This window comes from Cryptotermes secundus, unplaced genomic scaffold (genome assembly GCF_002891405.2).
Source record: "Cryptotermes secundus unplaced genomic scaffold, Csec_1.0 scaffold1373, whole genome shotgun sequence".
Lineage (NCBI taxonomy): Eukaryota > Metazoa > Arthropoda > Insecta > Blattodea > Kalotermitidae > Cryptotermes > Cryptotermes secundus.
In genome coordinates this window covers 59,013-73,632 of record NW_019738987.1, presented here as the reverse complement: position 1 = coordinate 73,632, position 14,620 = coordinate 59,013, and the positions used below count along the sequence as shown (strand labels likewise).

The 14,620-nt window shown below is 39.3% G+C and overlaps 1 protein-coding gene across 1 annotated transcript in view; it reads left to right on the top strand.

Moving 5' to 3' along the window:
- Positions 1 to 11,347, top strand: part of LOC111871564 (peroxidasin) — a gene marked incomplete at its 5' end in the record, with an annotated part of 17,249 nt that extends 5,902 nt beyond the window's left edge. The window contains 4 exon segments of the mRNA XM_033754306.1: positions 421 to 538; positions 3,233 to 3,444; positions 5,823 to 6,247; positions 7,505 to 11,347. Of these exon segments, the coding sequence (XP_033610197.1) occupies positions 421 to 538; positions 3,233 to 3,444; positions 5,823 to 6,247; positions 7,505 to 7,600 (851 nt within the window).
- Positions 11,348 to 14,620: the final 3,273 nt, after the last annotated feature.

The window sequence follows — 14,620 nt, the reverse complement described above, 5'->3', positions numbered from 1 at the left end:
TAACATATATTTAGTTTTCTCTGTGTTTACTTCTAGACCAACCTCTTTACTTGCGTTAATTAAAGTTTGTGTGTTTTTCTTTATGGTATCTACATTATCACCCAGTAGATTCACATGATCAGCATAGGTCAACAGCTGATGTGTCCCATTTAATTTCAGTCCCACCTGGTTTCCCTGGACCTTCTTAATTGCATATTCTAAGGCAAAGTTGGAAAGATGTGGCGATAAAGCATCTCCTTGTTTTAGACCATTCTGGATAGGAAATTTATCAGACAAATGTTTACCTACACAAAGCCCCAGACCTGGACGGATTCCTTGGATAAACGACCTAAGCTAATGAAAATTAATAGAGGTATTATACAAAAAGACAAAAAGACCTCTGTTTCCTATTGTTTGAAGTAACTTGTTTCTTGTTCTCAGGTAACTTAGATATTTGGGTTGGTGGTATTCTTGAAGATCAACTAGATGGAGCTAAAGTTGGTCCAACATTCAGGTGTCTCTTGGTGGAGCAGTTTCAACGCCTCCGTGATGGTGACAGGTCAGTAGTTGTGGTGTATTGGATGGTGAATATTATAAGCAGCATCCAATTGGACAGATCAGCATGAGAATGATTATGGAACTGTGAACATATTAACATCACTGATGTCTTCTGATTGCCATTCACCATCCTACTCTATCCATCCACTGGCCTTTATCCTTTCTCTGTCATTGTATCACAGATTCCCTTTATCCATCTAATTCTTGGTCTTCCTTCTTCCTGGTTGTATGCATTGTAGCACTTGTTAAGGCTATTCTTTGGCCATGTCCATACCATATTAATTATTTTGTTTTTAATATCATTCAAAATAAATTTTGGAAGCGATTTTCTCTCTAATCATATGATTTTGAAATTTGATTTTCCATAATATTCTTGCCTCAAAAATCCATTTCAGCTGAAATTAGATATTTATTTGTTTTCTTCTTAAAAGGACACATACAATCTACCTCGGACTTAGAGCTAAGTGTGTTGCCCAAAACAAGTCTTCAGACCAAAAATAATAAATAGAGTTCATTATAACATGTGACATATAGAGTTACATTCCAGGAGATCACGGTTGAGACACAGTTTTCAATATTTTAACCCCTGTTATGCTATAATTCTTCTGTCTTATTGTAAAATCAGTAAAGGGACATCAAGAAACACAACATTAAACTTTTAAACTGTGGGGCTCTTGAGCGTTGCAGAAATGCGTGATAATGTGGGATGTTCCCACAAAACTATTAAAAATGTAAACATACATACAATAATTAATTTTTACTATAGATCATTAAGAGTTATGATCTGAGTGACCAAAACATTGTAATGTAGATTGTTAAGAATCGTGATTCAAGTTACCAGAGCATTTACGAAGTTCATAAACACTTAAATTAACCTTTCATTAAAATCTGATGCCTCCAGCACCTTGTTGATTGCAGATAGAATAGCTCTGCTTATGGGAGATTTTGGGAGGGACTCAGCTTGTAGAGGATGCCGAAGAGTGGTTGCCATTAACTTGGGCTTTCTGAAGAAACTGTCCAATATTTGAAATTTGAGTTTCGAGACATAAGTCCAAAAATTTTGTGTGTAGGTCTAATGGTTGCTAATTTAGCCGGATTATAATTCCCAATATGCATAAGTCAGGAAGTCATAGGTCGAAGTATGACTATACCAGAGATCCATTTGGCCCGTCACACAGGTCATCATAATGCCATGATTTTGGTGTGTTAACTGTAGACAGGGTTTGGATTCGTGAATGGATTTATTGACCACTTATATACATGACTTGGAACTACAAGCACTTACAGTGCTCTCACTGATCTACACACTTTACAAATCACTACAGCACCTGCTAAGCCTTTTCCAGCCTGCTGTATCTTCACCAGCCATTCCCTAAAAGTGGCTTCTAACAGTGGAGATTCTTCAGCTTCACATGCTCAGGTGCTATCTCCACAGCCTTTCATGCAGAAGTCAGCTGAACTCATTCCTCAAACTGTCCTGGTTATAACTTGTCTGCATGGACCACATAGAAAACGCCGTTTTTCTACTGTTGCATTTGTGTTCCTTGCCATGGAAATGTGTTTGCCAAGCTGTTGCCCAGAAGCAGGTTGCATGACCCCATTTATTAAGAATCTGCTGTCCTAGCAATGGGCATTGTTTCATGACTGTTACCCAGAAATTGGTCTACAGGCTACAGTAAGCATGTTCTCACCAGGTATAGACTGCCCTTCTTGTAGAATTCTATAGCCCTATGGTAAGGCTAATTCCATACAACCTGCTACAGGATCACATGCTATGAATGGTTATTGTAGTTTACAGGGATGAGGAAGTACTTCATAACCAACATTTTAAAAATAAATTTGCAGCTTGATAAGTAATATTCTAAATGAATGTACACACAATGCTGCACAAAATTCAGCATGCAAGTGCAACTCAATGAACTGGTATTGGCTGAATGAAGTGGCCAGCCAAGGCTTGCATGATGTTTACCCAGCACCATTTAATGAACTGGTGTTGGCTGAGTGAAGTGGCCAGCCAAGTCTGGCATGATAATCACCCAACACCATTTAATGAACTGGTGTTGAGTGATTGAAGTGGCCAGCCAAGTCTTGCATGATATTCACCTGACACCATTTAATGAACTGATGTTGGTTGATTGAAGTAACTATCCATTGCTTGCATGATGTTCACCTGACACCATTTAATGAACTGATATTGACTAATTGAAGTGGCCAGTCATTATATCTTTCTCTCTGGTAAATATTTATTGAGTGGTGCTCAAGGTGAGCACAGGAATGCATATAGGTCTTCATGTAGAATCCATTACTATTGTCTGATTTTAAGTAAAGTTGGTATGTGTCGACAAATGGTAGTATAACTGTCCACTACTAAATTTTATTGAAGTCTATTATCCAGCTAGCATGTTGTATGCAGGCAGACAGATAGTCAACATTCTGAAGCTAATAGGTGCATCTTTACAAATTTTGTTCTGAACAAATGAAAAAACATTAAGATTAAACGACCTCTGGTGGTTTGCTGTTTATACTCAGTTTCATGAGTATCATTCAGTCAGTTGTGATAAATTAATGTCCAGGCAGATGTACAAGCTTATGCAACTCATCTGACCCTTTTGGCTAACACGGTTTCTTGTCCATTGAGCAGGAGATCCTCTTCTGCCTTCACAGGCAGTAACTAGTTGGTCTGCATCTTGTATAGGTTTTGGTATGAGAACCCATCAGTGTTTAAACCAGAACAGCTGACACAGATCAAACAGACGTCACTGGGACGTGTTCTTTGTGACAATGGAGATGATATTACTGATGTGACAATGGATGTGTTTATTCTGCCCAAGAAGCAGTCTCCAGCTTTTGTGTCCTGCAGTGAATTGACACAGATTGATCTTCGGTTCTGGGCTGAGTGCTGCCATGGTATGTACATTGTATGGTATTATCTATCTATTTGTAGTTTATTTATTAATGCTGTGAATAACTCAGACTGTAGTTTATCAAATGGATGGATGACACTAAATGAATTGTAAATGATGTAAAAGAAGAGGCTATGTCTTAATTTAAGATACTATTGGCATTTGATCGGAATGTCTGAGAAAAACAATGACATTTCCTCAATAAGCATCTTAGTGGCCAGTGGAGCCAACTTGCTTAGTTCTATGAAACGAAAAGGAACTAAGATGCTAACTATGCTTTAAAACTGCCACAGCCAATAAGATTGGCTCATTGTGAATCAATTAGTACATCATTCCTGTGAACAGAGATCATCAATTAGGGCATACAGATGTGTAGAGTAAAGAATAGGCTTCATCTCTATACCTGTCATCATTTGAAGGTCATCTGAGGAAATATTCTGGATTTTTGTGTATAAATGCATTTAACCCCAAGCAGCCTTGGTATTTGTAGCAGACAGTTCTGTGGCAGGACCAGGCGGTCAGAGGACTATATCTGCATTCTCCAATAAAAAATTAGTCCTGGTAGCATACGACACTGATGTAAGACATGACGCTTTATTGATGACTACAAGGTTTGTAATCTTTTCAGGTGAAAAGACACATCAATTTGAAGCAACAGTCTAATGTTTCAGAAACCTTCTCTGTCTCCATCACCAGGGAATAACTCCATCACTGAGCTAGTTGGCTCAAGCAATAATGCCCCTGATTTATATGTGGGAGCTTCCTGGTGTGAATCCTGTCAGGACATAAAATGTAGAAACTGGAAGTTCTTCATGGTGTTTTGTAGTCCCTCCAGGCAAATGCCAGGAGAGTATAATAAATTAGGCCATGACTGCTTCTTTCCCCATGCTTTGGAGTTGATTATTAACTATCATCCAAACATTCAATACTGTACTGTCTCAGTTCCCAGCAGTGTCAGTAAATAAACTACAGACTACAAGATATATCGATGTGTCCTGATCACAGAGGCACAGGTCTCTAGGCTTGCTCGAGATTGACATAGCTGGTTGCCAGAGAAAATGTGATCAATATGATAATACATCATGTAGAACCAGTGATGACTTAGGGGTGAACTAGTTGTGGCACCTGAATCACATTTCCTCGTCACTCGTCCCTAACCTAGCTGCCATATTTTATGTATCTTCTTGTATATAACATTTTCTACAGAAGTTTATTGTCCCACATGTGTGTGTGTGAGCATTTGCACCATATTCCTTTTATTTAGGAAGCATGTCAAATGTGAATTGAGCAGAATGGGTAAGGTGGCAGGGCTGTGCCATAGCTGAAGTGATTAGTGGAATACAGAATGGCAATGGAGCAGGCATTTCTCTGACCACTTACATTATCTCCCATTCCCATTCCATCAGTGCTCCTTACTTACCTGTTGTCAGTGGCTGGTACAGGCTACTGTACTATGGTAGTGACTAATTTGAGAGGTATCCATTTTGAATATCAGCTGAGACACTGACTGAAGGTTCTTGTGATTTTATTTAGTGCTGTCATAGTGCTTTGAAATGTGCCATTCCTGCTTCCCCTCTGATCTCTTTCAGTTTGCTGTACATATTCATTTTTATGTTATTTAAGGCACATAACATCTTCAGTTCATAAAGTGTCTTTAAATAACTTGCACACCAACACTTTAGAATGTATAAATAAAATATCTTTAACAGGACTTCAGAAACGTTTGAATGGATGTTTTAAATAAGAGGGGACATGTGGTAGTGTAGTTGGTTGAGGTACTATGCTACAAGTGGGTTCAGTTCCCAATGAGGTCGTTAGGAATTTTCAATTGACCTAATCCTTCCAGCTGCCCTATGGCCCTGGGGTCGACTCACTCTCTAACAGAAATGAGTACCAGGAATCTTTCTGGGGGTAAAGGGTGGCCAGCATGTAAGGCTGACAACCTTACCGCCATCTGTGAGCCGATTGTCTAGATACTGTGTGACCTTCAGCGTCTCACAACCATATGGGCTTCCATGGCCTGTTACAGGGATAGCTTCAGCTAGCTTTTTTAAATTAGAGAAAAATGCATTCACTTTAAACCTAATGCAATAAAAACAGTGATAAAAAGTAATTGATGGTTCTTTGGTTTAAAATTGGGTGTCAGGATTATAAAGCACAGTTGTTACTGTATGTATCACCTGCTTGAACATTAAATAACTCTGTATATGGCCCGCACAGTAACATTTATGATTCTCACAGTAAACAGCAATTATTTTTCTATAGAGCATTAACAAAATGGCGTTTGTAATGGAGACATAGTGTGTTTTCCATGTGGTAGGAAATGAATTTTTGAACATTATTTAGATGAACTCAGTGTTCAAATTTGTTTGTATGCAACAGACTGCAGTAACTCGGGACAGTTCAACAGCCTCACACAGCTGCCATCATTAACATCTGGACGATCACGGCGAGCCCTGGAGTACTCCTACCCCAGTGACAAACATGTGACGCTCACCACTCCCACCTACACCAACCACACTGTCCCTACACAGAGTCCAAATGTATTGGGCGAGTTCTCTACGCTCAACTCACTCCACCTTGACTCTAACGAAGTAGACGAGGAGAGGATAGAAGGCATTGAGAGTGCCCTGGAAGAATTCCAGAAAACTATCAAGCAACTGCGACGCAAGATCAGAAAGTTGGAACATCACATCCAAGTTAATGGCAAGCATGGTAATGGGAGCAAGTGTATGGATTCAGATGGCAACTGGAGGAAGAAAGGAGACTCATGGAAGAAGGACAGCTGTACACAATGCGTTTGCAAGGTGGGTTGGGTCGTGGCTCCTGTCTGTACGTTTTCTGGGGTCATTCATATCCTATTCATGCTCATTCAGAAAAATGTGTAATTTCACCTTTTGAAGTTTAGCTGCCTCATGTGCTGAAATTGTTTGAACATTTCAGCATACATTGTAGTTGCTGTCTTCGGGTTCAGTGAGGTGGAATGAGCGCACAACCTGAAGAAAGATCTTATTGTGGGATTGTGAGTGGAGCTGTGAAGTGTGATCCTACGCAATCAGAAGGAGCCTAACACATAATGTGGCTATTTTCCAAAAGCTGAAAAAATGCCATAGTCATTCTGGGCATAAAAAGAAAGATATCTAGAAAAAGGGTTTTGTTGTTTCAAAATGGTGCATGTGGGCGAAGGGGGGTGGGCACTTGTGTGTTCATGTACTTCTGAGGCGTAACTGTATTTTGGGTCTTGGTTGTGCTTGTGTGGTTAGTTATTAACTACTGAATACCACTGTGATCTTATACAAAGAAAATACTTAAGTGAAGCTTTTGAAGTTGGCTTGCAGTCTATGCTTCTGAATTTTGGCAATGAAACATGAAGGTTATCAACACTAATAGAGAAATATTTTTGCAGTACGTATCAAAATTAAAAGAAAAAAATAGAAAAAAAGAGTATAATTTTTTGTACAAAAATTTGAAATCATCCATTATAATATGCGACACTATGTTCTTTGTTGATACAAACAAAGTTAATTCCATCCATTTATCATAAAATTTATGTTAGATACAGCATTTTTAAACACAATGCTTAAACTTGTTTAAGCGCCCTAACAGGAACAGACATTTAAACGCAGAGTTACAACGGACATTTAAATAAACTCCGGCCAGCTCAAGCTTACTACCATTTCAAAAGTCTGGCGTTTAAAGGTTAAGATAACTGTCTCCTGGAATGTGACAGCATATGGTCTGATAAACAGATACCACGATTTTGACCATAAAGATAGAGGCACCAAGCTCCTCCAAAACACTATGTTATCTTTTAGAATAAACTGCTTCACTTCCCAGCTTAATCTTAGTGTGAGATTGGAGCTTATTTCAGCAGTGAATATAAAGATGACTGTCTTCGGGGTGTGAAACTATGTAATCTGATAGAAAGATACCAACATCTCAGGGGAACCTGCTGCCTCCACCTCTAGGGTCAAAGTGTTGGTACCTGTCTACAAGACTGAATGGTGTCATATCCCAGATAACAGTAATCTCCATTGTCTTAAGTGTCTTGTTTCACTGTGCAGGAAAAGCAGGTGACATGCACGACAGAAAAGTGTCCCCTTGTGACATGCGCAACACCCATCCGACAAGATGGAGAATGCTGTCCTATGTGTGCATAATGTGTCCACTGAGCCAAGTGCTGACTGACTGGGATATTTTTAAAGCCAGGTTGTACTGCCAGAAACGAATACCCACTACTAGTCAAACAAGAAACTGAGTGGAGTAGTGACATTAATATTTTGAGTGTTTCTTCATGTGTTTTATTAATGTACAGTTACAATTTACGTGTTTTACTGTATTATATAATGCATTTATCTTTATGCTTCATTCATGCTTACTGTTTCAAGCCATGTGCTCTGCCAGGTGGCAGCAATGCTATCGTGTCTTTTAAACTGACACAAATATAATTTCTTGGTCAAAATGTTAAAGCCAGGTAACACTGCATTAACCCCTCATAGCAGATCAATTCAAATGCTTCCTGAGAGTGCAATGTAGTGGTGATTTAAAAACTAGCATGCAGGGTTAACTTCTTATATAGGAAAGCTGAAAATTTGCCTCAGATATATGTCATATAGTGACCATTCCTGTCCATTGCCTTCACGGAGTGCTTCATCAAGCCCAGTTTTAAATATATTGGAGGTGACATCTGTTTGTGTCAACCAAACTTTTGCGTTATACCTTTTGAACCTTATATGAAACTAAGTCTGGGGAGGAATTTCTTTGTTATATGCATGCTTCATGCTCTGTTCTCCCTTTATGACAATCAGTGAGGAAGTTTCCTATTTCAAAACTTTTCATGACATGGTAGCAGAAAGAGAGCCAGTTCTGTATGAAATCTTTCCTGCGTATATCGGCATGAGGGATGCTGTAGTAGAAAGCGAGTCTCATGAGGTCATAGCAGTACTTCAGAGACTAAATTACCCCTCACAGGGGGGAAAAAGTGAAGTTAGAAGGATTCATTCCTGCCCTCACACCAAACTGCTTCCTTAAACATCGTAAATGCAGAATGTTCAAACCCATAACAAAATTTATCCTGGAAGCCCTAGGGAAGTAGAGTAAAGCTGAATGGAGGTATGAGTGGCGACTGCAGTGGGATATGATGTAGATATAAGCCCCCACAGTGAGTGGCACCATCAGCGCAATATAATCTACCAAGATGCTTTGTTAGCACCACAGTAATCACTGTTATAGAGTACTGATATCATATTACTATTTGCGAATATACATATGTGATGGATAAAAATGGATGTCATTTTTTAATTCAGCATAATTGGGGTTCATATAAGACATGTGTAATGAATTCTTCAGGGAGCATAACCATCACAGACAAGTGTATCTCCAACAACAGGAATGTAGGCACTTGCATTACTTTCAGCAGGTCTTTAGACAACAGTAAATGAAAATTTCATGATTTAGTTGCAATATCAAGGCCATTGTAGGATTGCTGCCATGTTGTTAGCACACATGAGCAACCTGGGGAAATGGCAAGCATGAACAGAGTGCATAGCTTCAACTGTACTATATGTAGTCTTTTGCCTCAGCCCATTGCCGTCTTTCAGTTTCAAGTTGAAGCATTTTACTTCGAAGTTTGGCTTTATAACTGTAGTACTTAGAATTAAAGATGAATGTAAAGTAGTATAAGATTTTGTTCAATTATTATTGCTTAGGGGTGGCCAAAATTTCTAACTTTAAGAGCTGTATATCAAAATAATCAATTCACTATATTCTTAGATGTATAACTTCCCCCAGCAGATGTAATAAAGTCGCCCTTTTCATCCCTTTTTAATAGAATTCATTCATTATTATCGTATGTTTATACAGCATAGACCAGTCACGGAAAATGTCTTTGTTTCTTGTACAGGGCTGGAAAGCTGGTCGAACATCTCATATTTTCTTCTCTGCCTAAGTCTTACATAAGAAAAGTTTGGATTCAATTATGTGGAAGCCACATGATCTGGCCACCCCTGTTATAGATGCTGGTATAACAAAGCACAAGCCATAGTATGTGTAAGATGAGCAAGCCTGTCTATCACACGCAGGGTTGCCAACTGTTGTCATGCAAGTATGGATGCCGTATGATCTTACACATAACATAAATTTTAAGTTAAGTGAATTAGCTTTGGGTTTCCTTACAGTTTATGCTGATTTCTGGTTCACATTCAGTTGCACTCCTGAAGACTGTATGCTTCCGATTTCAGTTCTGTTCTGTTTCAGCCTCACATATCCTATACAGTATGAATGGGGAATTGATAGGTATGAAAAATAATTTGAACTGCTTCCAATCGTGACCTTTCGGGCATCTATCTAGCTGTCAGGAATGACTTTTAATGTCACATTGTGTAAGATGAAATTTTGTTTACTTCATTGCTTATGATGATCACTGACTCACCTCCCCTGCTCTTCTGCCCATTAAGATATTGGCTAGTAACTCATTCCAAGGCTAAACTCTTTGTTCTGTTTTTCTGTGGGTGGATGACCCATATCCAAGAGACACTCTCATTTGGTCTTTCATTTATTCACCATTTTGAATTTTTATCTGTTTATAGCAGGAAATTTCTGGCCTCCAGGTAGCCCCAAGACAGAGGGCTAAGGATTATTTTGTGTTGGGTTCATACCTAGTGATGTGCCTGGCATGGATAGCTCTACCAACAGCTTACACTCCCACCAGCATTTCTGTTTCAGTCACTAGGACACACAGGCCTTCTCAATGTGATAAAGAAAAGTTGTACATTGAAGAAAGCTGGTCCTGTCAAGAAGCATGGTATCAGCACCACATTCTTGGTGACCACTTCTGCATGTGAGCAGCACCATGTTCTTGGTGACCACTTCTGCATGTCCTATGGAGCATGCAATCAGCACCATGTTCTTGGTGACCACTTCTGCATGTCCTATGGAGCACGCGATCAGTGCCATGTTTTTCGTGACTTATTTATGCATGTTCCATGGAATCTGCGATCATCACCACATTCTTTGTGACCACTTCTGCTTGTCCTATGGAGCATGCAATCAGCACCATCTTCTTTGTGACCACTTCTGCAAGCTCCATGGAGCACGCACTCATCACCATGTTCTTCATGACCACTTCTGCATGTTCCATGGATCATGTGAGCAGCACCATGTTCCTGGTGACCATTTCTGCATGTCCTATGGAGCATGTGATCAGTGCCATGTTCTTTGTGACCACTTCTGCAAGCTCCATGGAGCATGCACTCATCACCATGTTCTTCATGACCACTTCTGCATGTTCCATGGATCATGTGAGCAGCACCATGTTCTTGGTGACCATTTCTGCATGTCCTATGGAGCATGCGAACAGTGCCATGTTCTTTGTGAGCACTTCTGCATGTTCCATGGAGCATGAGATTATCACCACATTCTTCGTGACTACTTCTGCATGGCCTTGAACATCTTTCAGCTTGAAATATTCAAGCAGTTATGTTGCCTATACTCTATTTCAAGTTTATAAAAAGTTAGTGGAATATGTAGCCAAGATTTTGAAAATCGTGGCTCTTTATTAAGGGGAGGCTGTTTCTATTCTGATGACTGATGAGAAGTTACTGATAAGAATATGCTGTGGCCTCATTCAAGGTGTTAGTATGGAGAGACTGAGTACCCCTGTCAAAAATCACAGTACCTTCATATGAGATTTGAGGTTTGCATAGGAATGAATGTTAAGACTGCAATCATCTTTGTGTAGTCTGGTAGACAGTTGTGTGTCTGGCCATTATATTACATGGCATCTCATCCCAGAAGACCACAGCCTCTGGTATGTTGTGATGATAACAGTGATGAAGGTCACGCTCATCTGCGTTGTAATGCTGCGTAATCTGGAGACATACTGTCTTTTCAGAGGAACATACTGCGTCATGTTCTTCATGACCACTTCTGTATTATATTTGAGCATCCTGTTACACTCACACAATATATATGAGACAAACACCGTCTTAAGTGTAACAATTTAATTTAATTGTAGGGAAAGAAAAAAGAACTACAATTAAATTGTTACACTTAAGATGGTGTTTGTCTCATATATGTCAGAGAGTAAGCCAAGGAATAAACCATCAGAAGCAGGTGCCAGGTTGAGCCAGGTTGTTTCTTTCATGGCTTCTCTTTGATTCTGAAGATGGAAGCCATGTGCCCTGCTGAAACATAATCTGTCTCTGAACTACATGGCATTATAAACTCAGGGATGTTTTCAGTATTCATAAGGATGTACTGAGGAGAACTTCTCATTCACTATACCTGGGGGTTTGTACTGATAGTCTGCCTAGAATGGTCCACATGTGACTTGGTAAGCAGAGACTATATGCAAGTAGAATATTGAGGCAGTGTGTGGTATGCGTTTGTAACCCTGTATTTTTCCTGAAATCAACAAAGTACTGATTATTTTTATTCTCAGAATTGACAGCCCTAGATGTTGCAGAGATAAGGGAAACAAGTGAGAGTAGCAACTCTTTCCACAGACCAGGTATTTATTAGATCTGAGGTCATGAAGATGTACAGTGTGCTTTTCTAGGTAATGATACTGTGTAGTCTGGTAGGTGAATACTAATATTTTGGAGGAACCTGCTGTCTCCATCTTCAGGGTAGAAATGAGTCAAGATGGGATAGGTGGGGGACAGGGCATGGAGTACAGGACTGGCCAGTCAGATCCAGTGATGGGAAAAATGCGACCAGGCCCTGGATAGCTAATGGGAATTGGGAGCCCTGAAAAGAATGATTATGAAAGGATGGAGGTTCCTGAAAATGCTGACCACAAAAGGGCAATTCTAAATATCATGGGCAGAAGAAAATTAAGTCAAGACTTGTCATTCAAAAGAGCTTTCTTTTCATGAGTGGCTGCACCCCAACAACATGAACAAGGAAAATTGTTTCTTCCTGAGTAGGTCATTGAAGGCTCCTATTTACACCCTGAAGGGGGGGGGGAGTCCCGACTTGTTTTTTTTTTCCTATGCTGACAGTCCTTAAAGAGCCCCATGTAGTTCAGAGTCTCCTACCTTTTCATAGTTGTCCCTTCAGAACTACCCTCCCAGGGCCACCCCCCATTCCTGACTCTGACTGGAAAATTGTCCTGTTTTGTCTGACGCTGTTCTTCCTCCCTTCCTACATAATCTTTCCTTTTACCCAATTTGACTAACTTCTACACTTAAGACTGAGGCAGTATGTTCCTCCAAACACTTATTAACACCAACCGGACTATATGGTGTCACAACATAAAAGACCACAATCTAAATATGTATTTATTGTTGCCACATCTTGATATTGATTGACCATACTGTAATATGTAACACTGCCATGACATCATTTTACTGTAGCTTGTAGTGGTTTTTCATTTCTCCCCATACTGGAAGCAGCAGTGGTTCTTGTCTGTAGGTCACAGCCTAACATGGAGACAATTCAGCGTCTGGACTCTGGCCTGTACATGTCAGCGATGCAAATACAGAGCTGCTAAGTTACCATTCCCTGATCTACTGAGTTCCCTTTGGTGCCATTCAAGTAAATGCTATGCCAGTATTATGTCATAGGTATATTTGATGCATGCGTTTCAAGAGTTGCAACTAAGCCCAAAACATTTATATATCAAATATACCCCATACAGTGAACAGTCCCAAACATAATATTATTAATATGATTCAGTGTGGATTTTGTTCATTAAATTCCTTTAATAAACACTAATAAACACTAGTGTTTATTAAAGGAATTTAATGAACAAAATTCCTTTGTTTTATATAAATAATTATTTATATAAAACAAAGGAATCAGGATTCCTTCACAAATAAAATTAATAAAGTTGAAATTAACTGGGTTACATATTTTTAATAAGGAAAATGACACAATAACAAATATTCTGAGTTATATAGTTCTGATTTATGGAGCCACTCTTCGAACACAGCTATCATGTAAAGTCTGGGGATATCTGTATAATGAATTGACAACTGTCACAACAAATGTTTCGAGAATCATTTGATTTGAGCATTTATAAGAAATCCAGTCTCTTTCATTCAGCAGTCTCACTAATGCACATACAACAAAATTTACCATAATTGAGCACTTGTTAGTTAATGGAGATCATTTTATGATTCTGTGTTAAGTTAGTGAAGCTTGGATAGTTCAGTCGTTGAGTCATTGTGGTAGCTGGCTACAGACTGAACAACCAAGGTTCAATCCTTGGAAGCAACAGGGATTTTCCCCTTGCCATGGAATTCAGGCTGGGTCTGAGAGAATGGAACATTACCTCCATTCCCCCGTATGCTTTGGTTGCCTTATTGCCCTGAGTCACCTCCCTGTCCCCTACAGCTACATTTACAGGGCAGCAAGTCCCTGCTGTTGCAGAGTTATCTTATTTTTTCATCTTTTTTTCATGTATACTGATAAATAAAATGTATTCATTGGTCAAAGAACATAAATCTGCCATCTGATGACAGGATGAAATACTAACACAGTCTGAATGTGAACTTCAGAACATTTTGGAGACAATGTTAATTAACAGAGGTTTAAGCACAGGGATTAGTTTACATACAGTTTGCATTTCAAGGTCATTTGTTGTTTCTGTAACTTTACTCTTTAGTCCAATTGGACAAATGCTGAGTCAGAGATGAAGCTCCCAACTTAAAGACCAAGGATATGATAATCTACTGCTTGTCAAGGACTATTACACACCTCATGGGGCAGTGATAAGATGACACACAGAATTACTGGGGTTTTGGACTTTTTCCATCATCCAGAATTTTAGGTAATAGAGGAGTGATAGATGAGTATGGAAAAGTGGTTTGATGATAATTAGCAGGAGAAAAACTAGCTCCAGTGCCATTTCATCTAAATCCATAAGGTAAATTGCTGTTGAACTTTGCCAACAAAGTCATTCTTGGTTTGAGGTCCTGTCAGGACCCATGATTATATTTTTGTTTTTCAAAGACTCGCCTGTTTTGCAAGAAGTTCTGGGGAGAACTAATCATCTACTTTCCTTTCATATAACAGACTACATAGAAAACGATGTGTTCAACAATTCTTCTATTACTGCATGTGCATTCATTGCCACAGAAATGTTTACCGATCCACTGCCTAACAATGATAGAGGGATAAACATAAAGACACACATACTTCCCTTTGATATGATACAGGCTGCACAGAAAATGCCA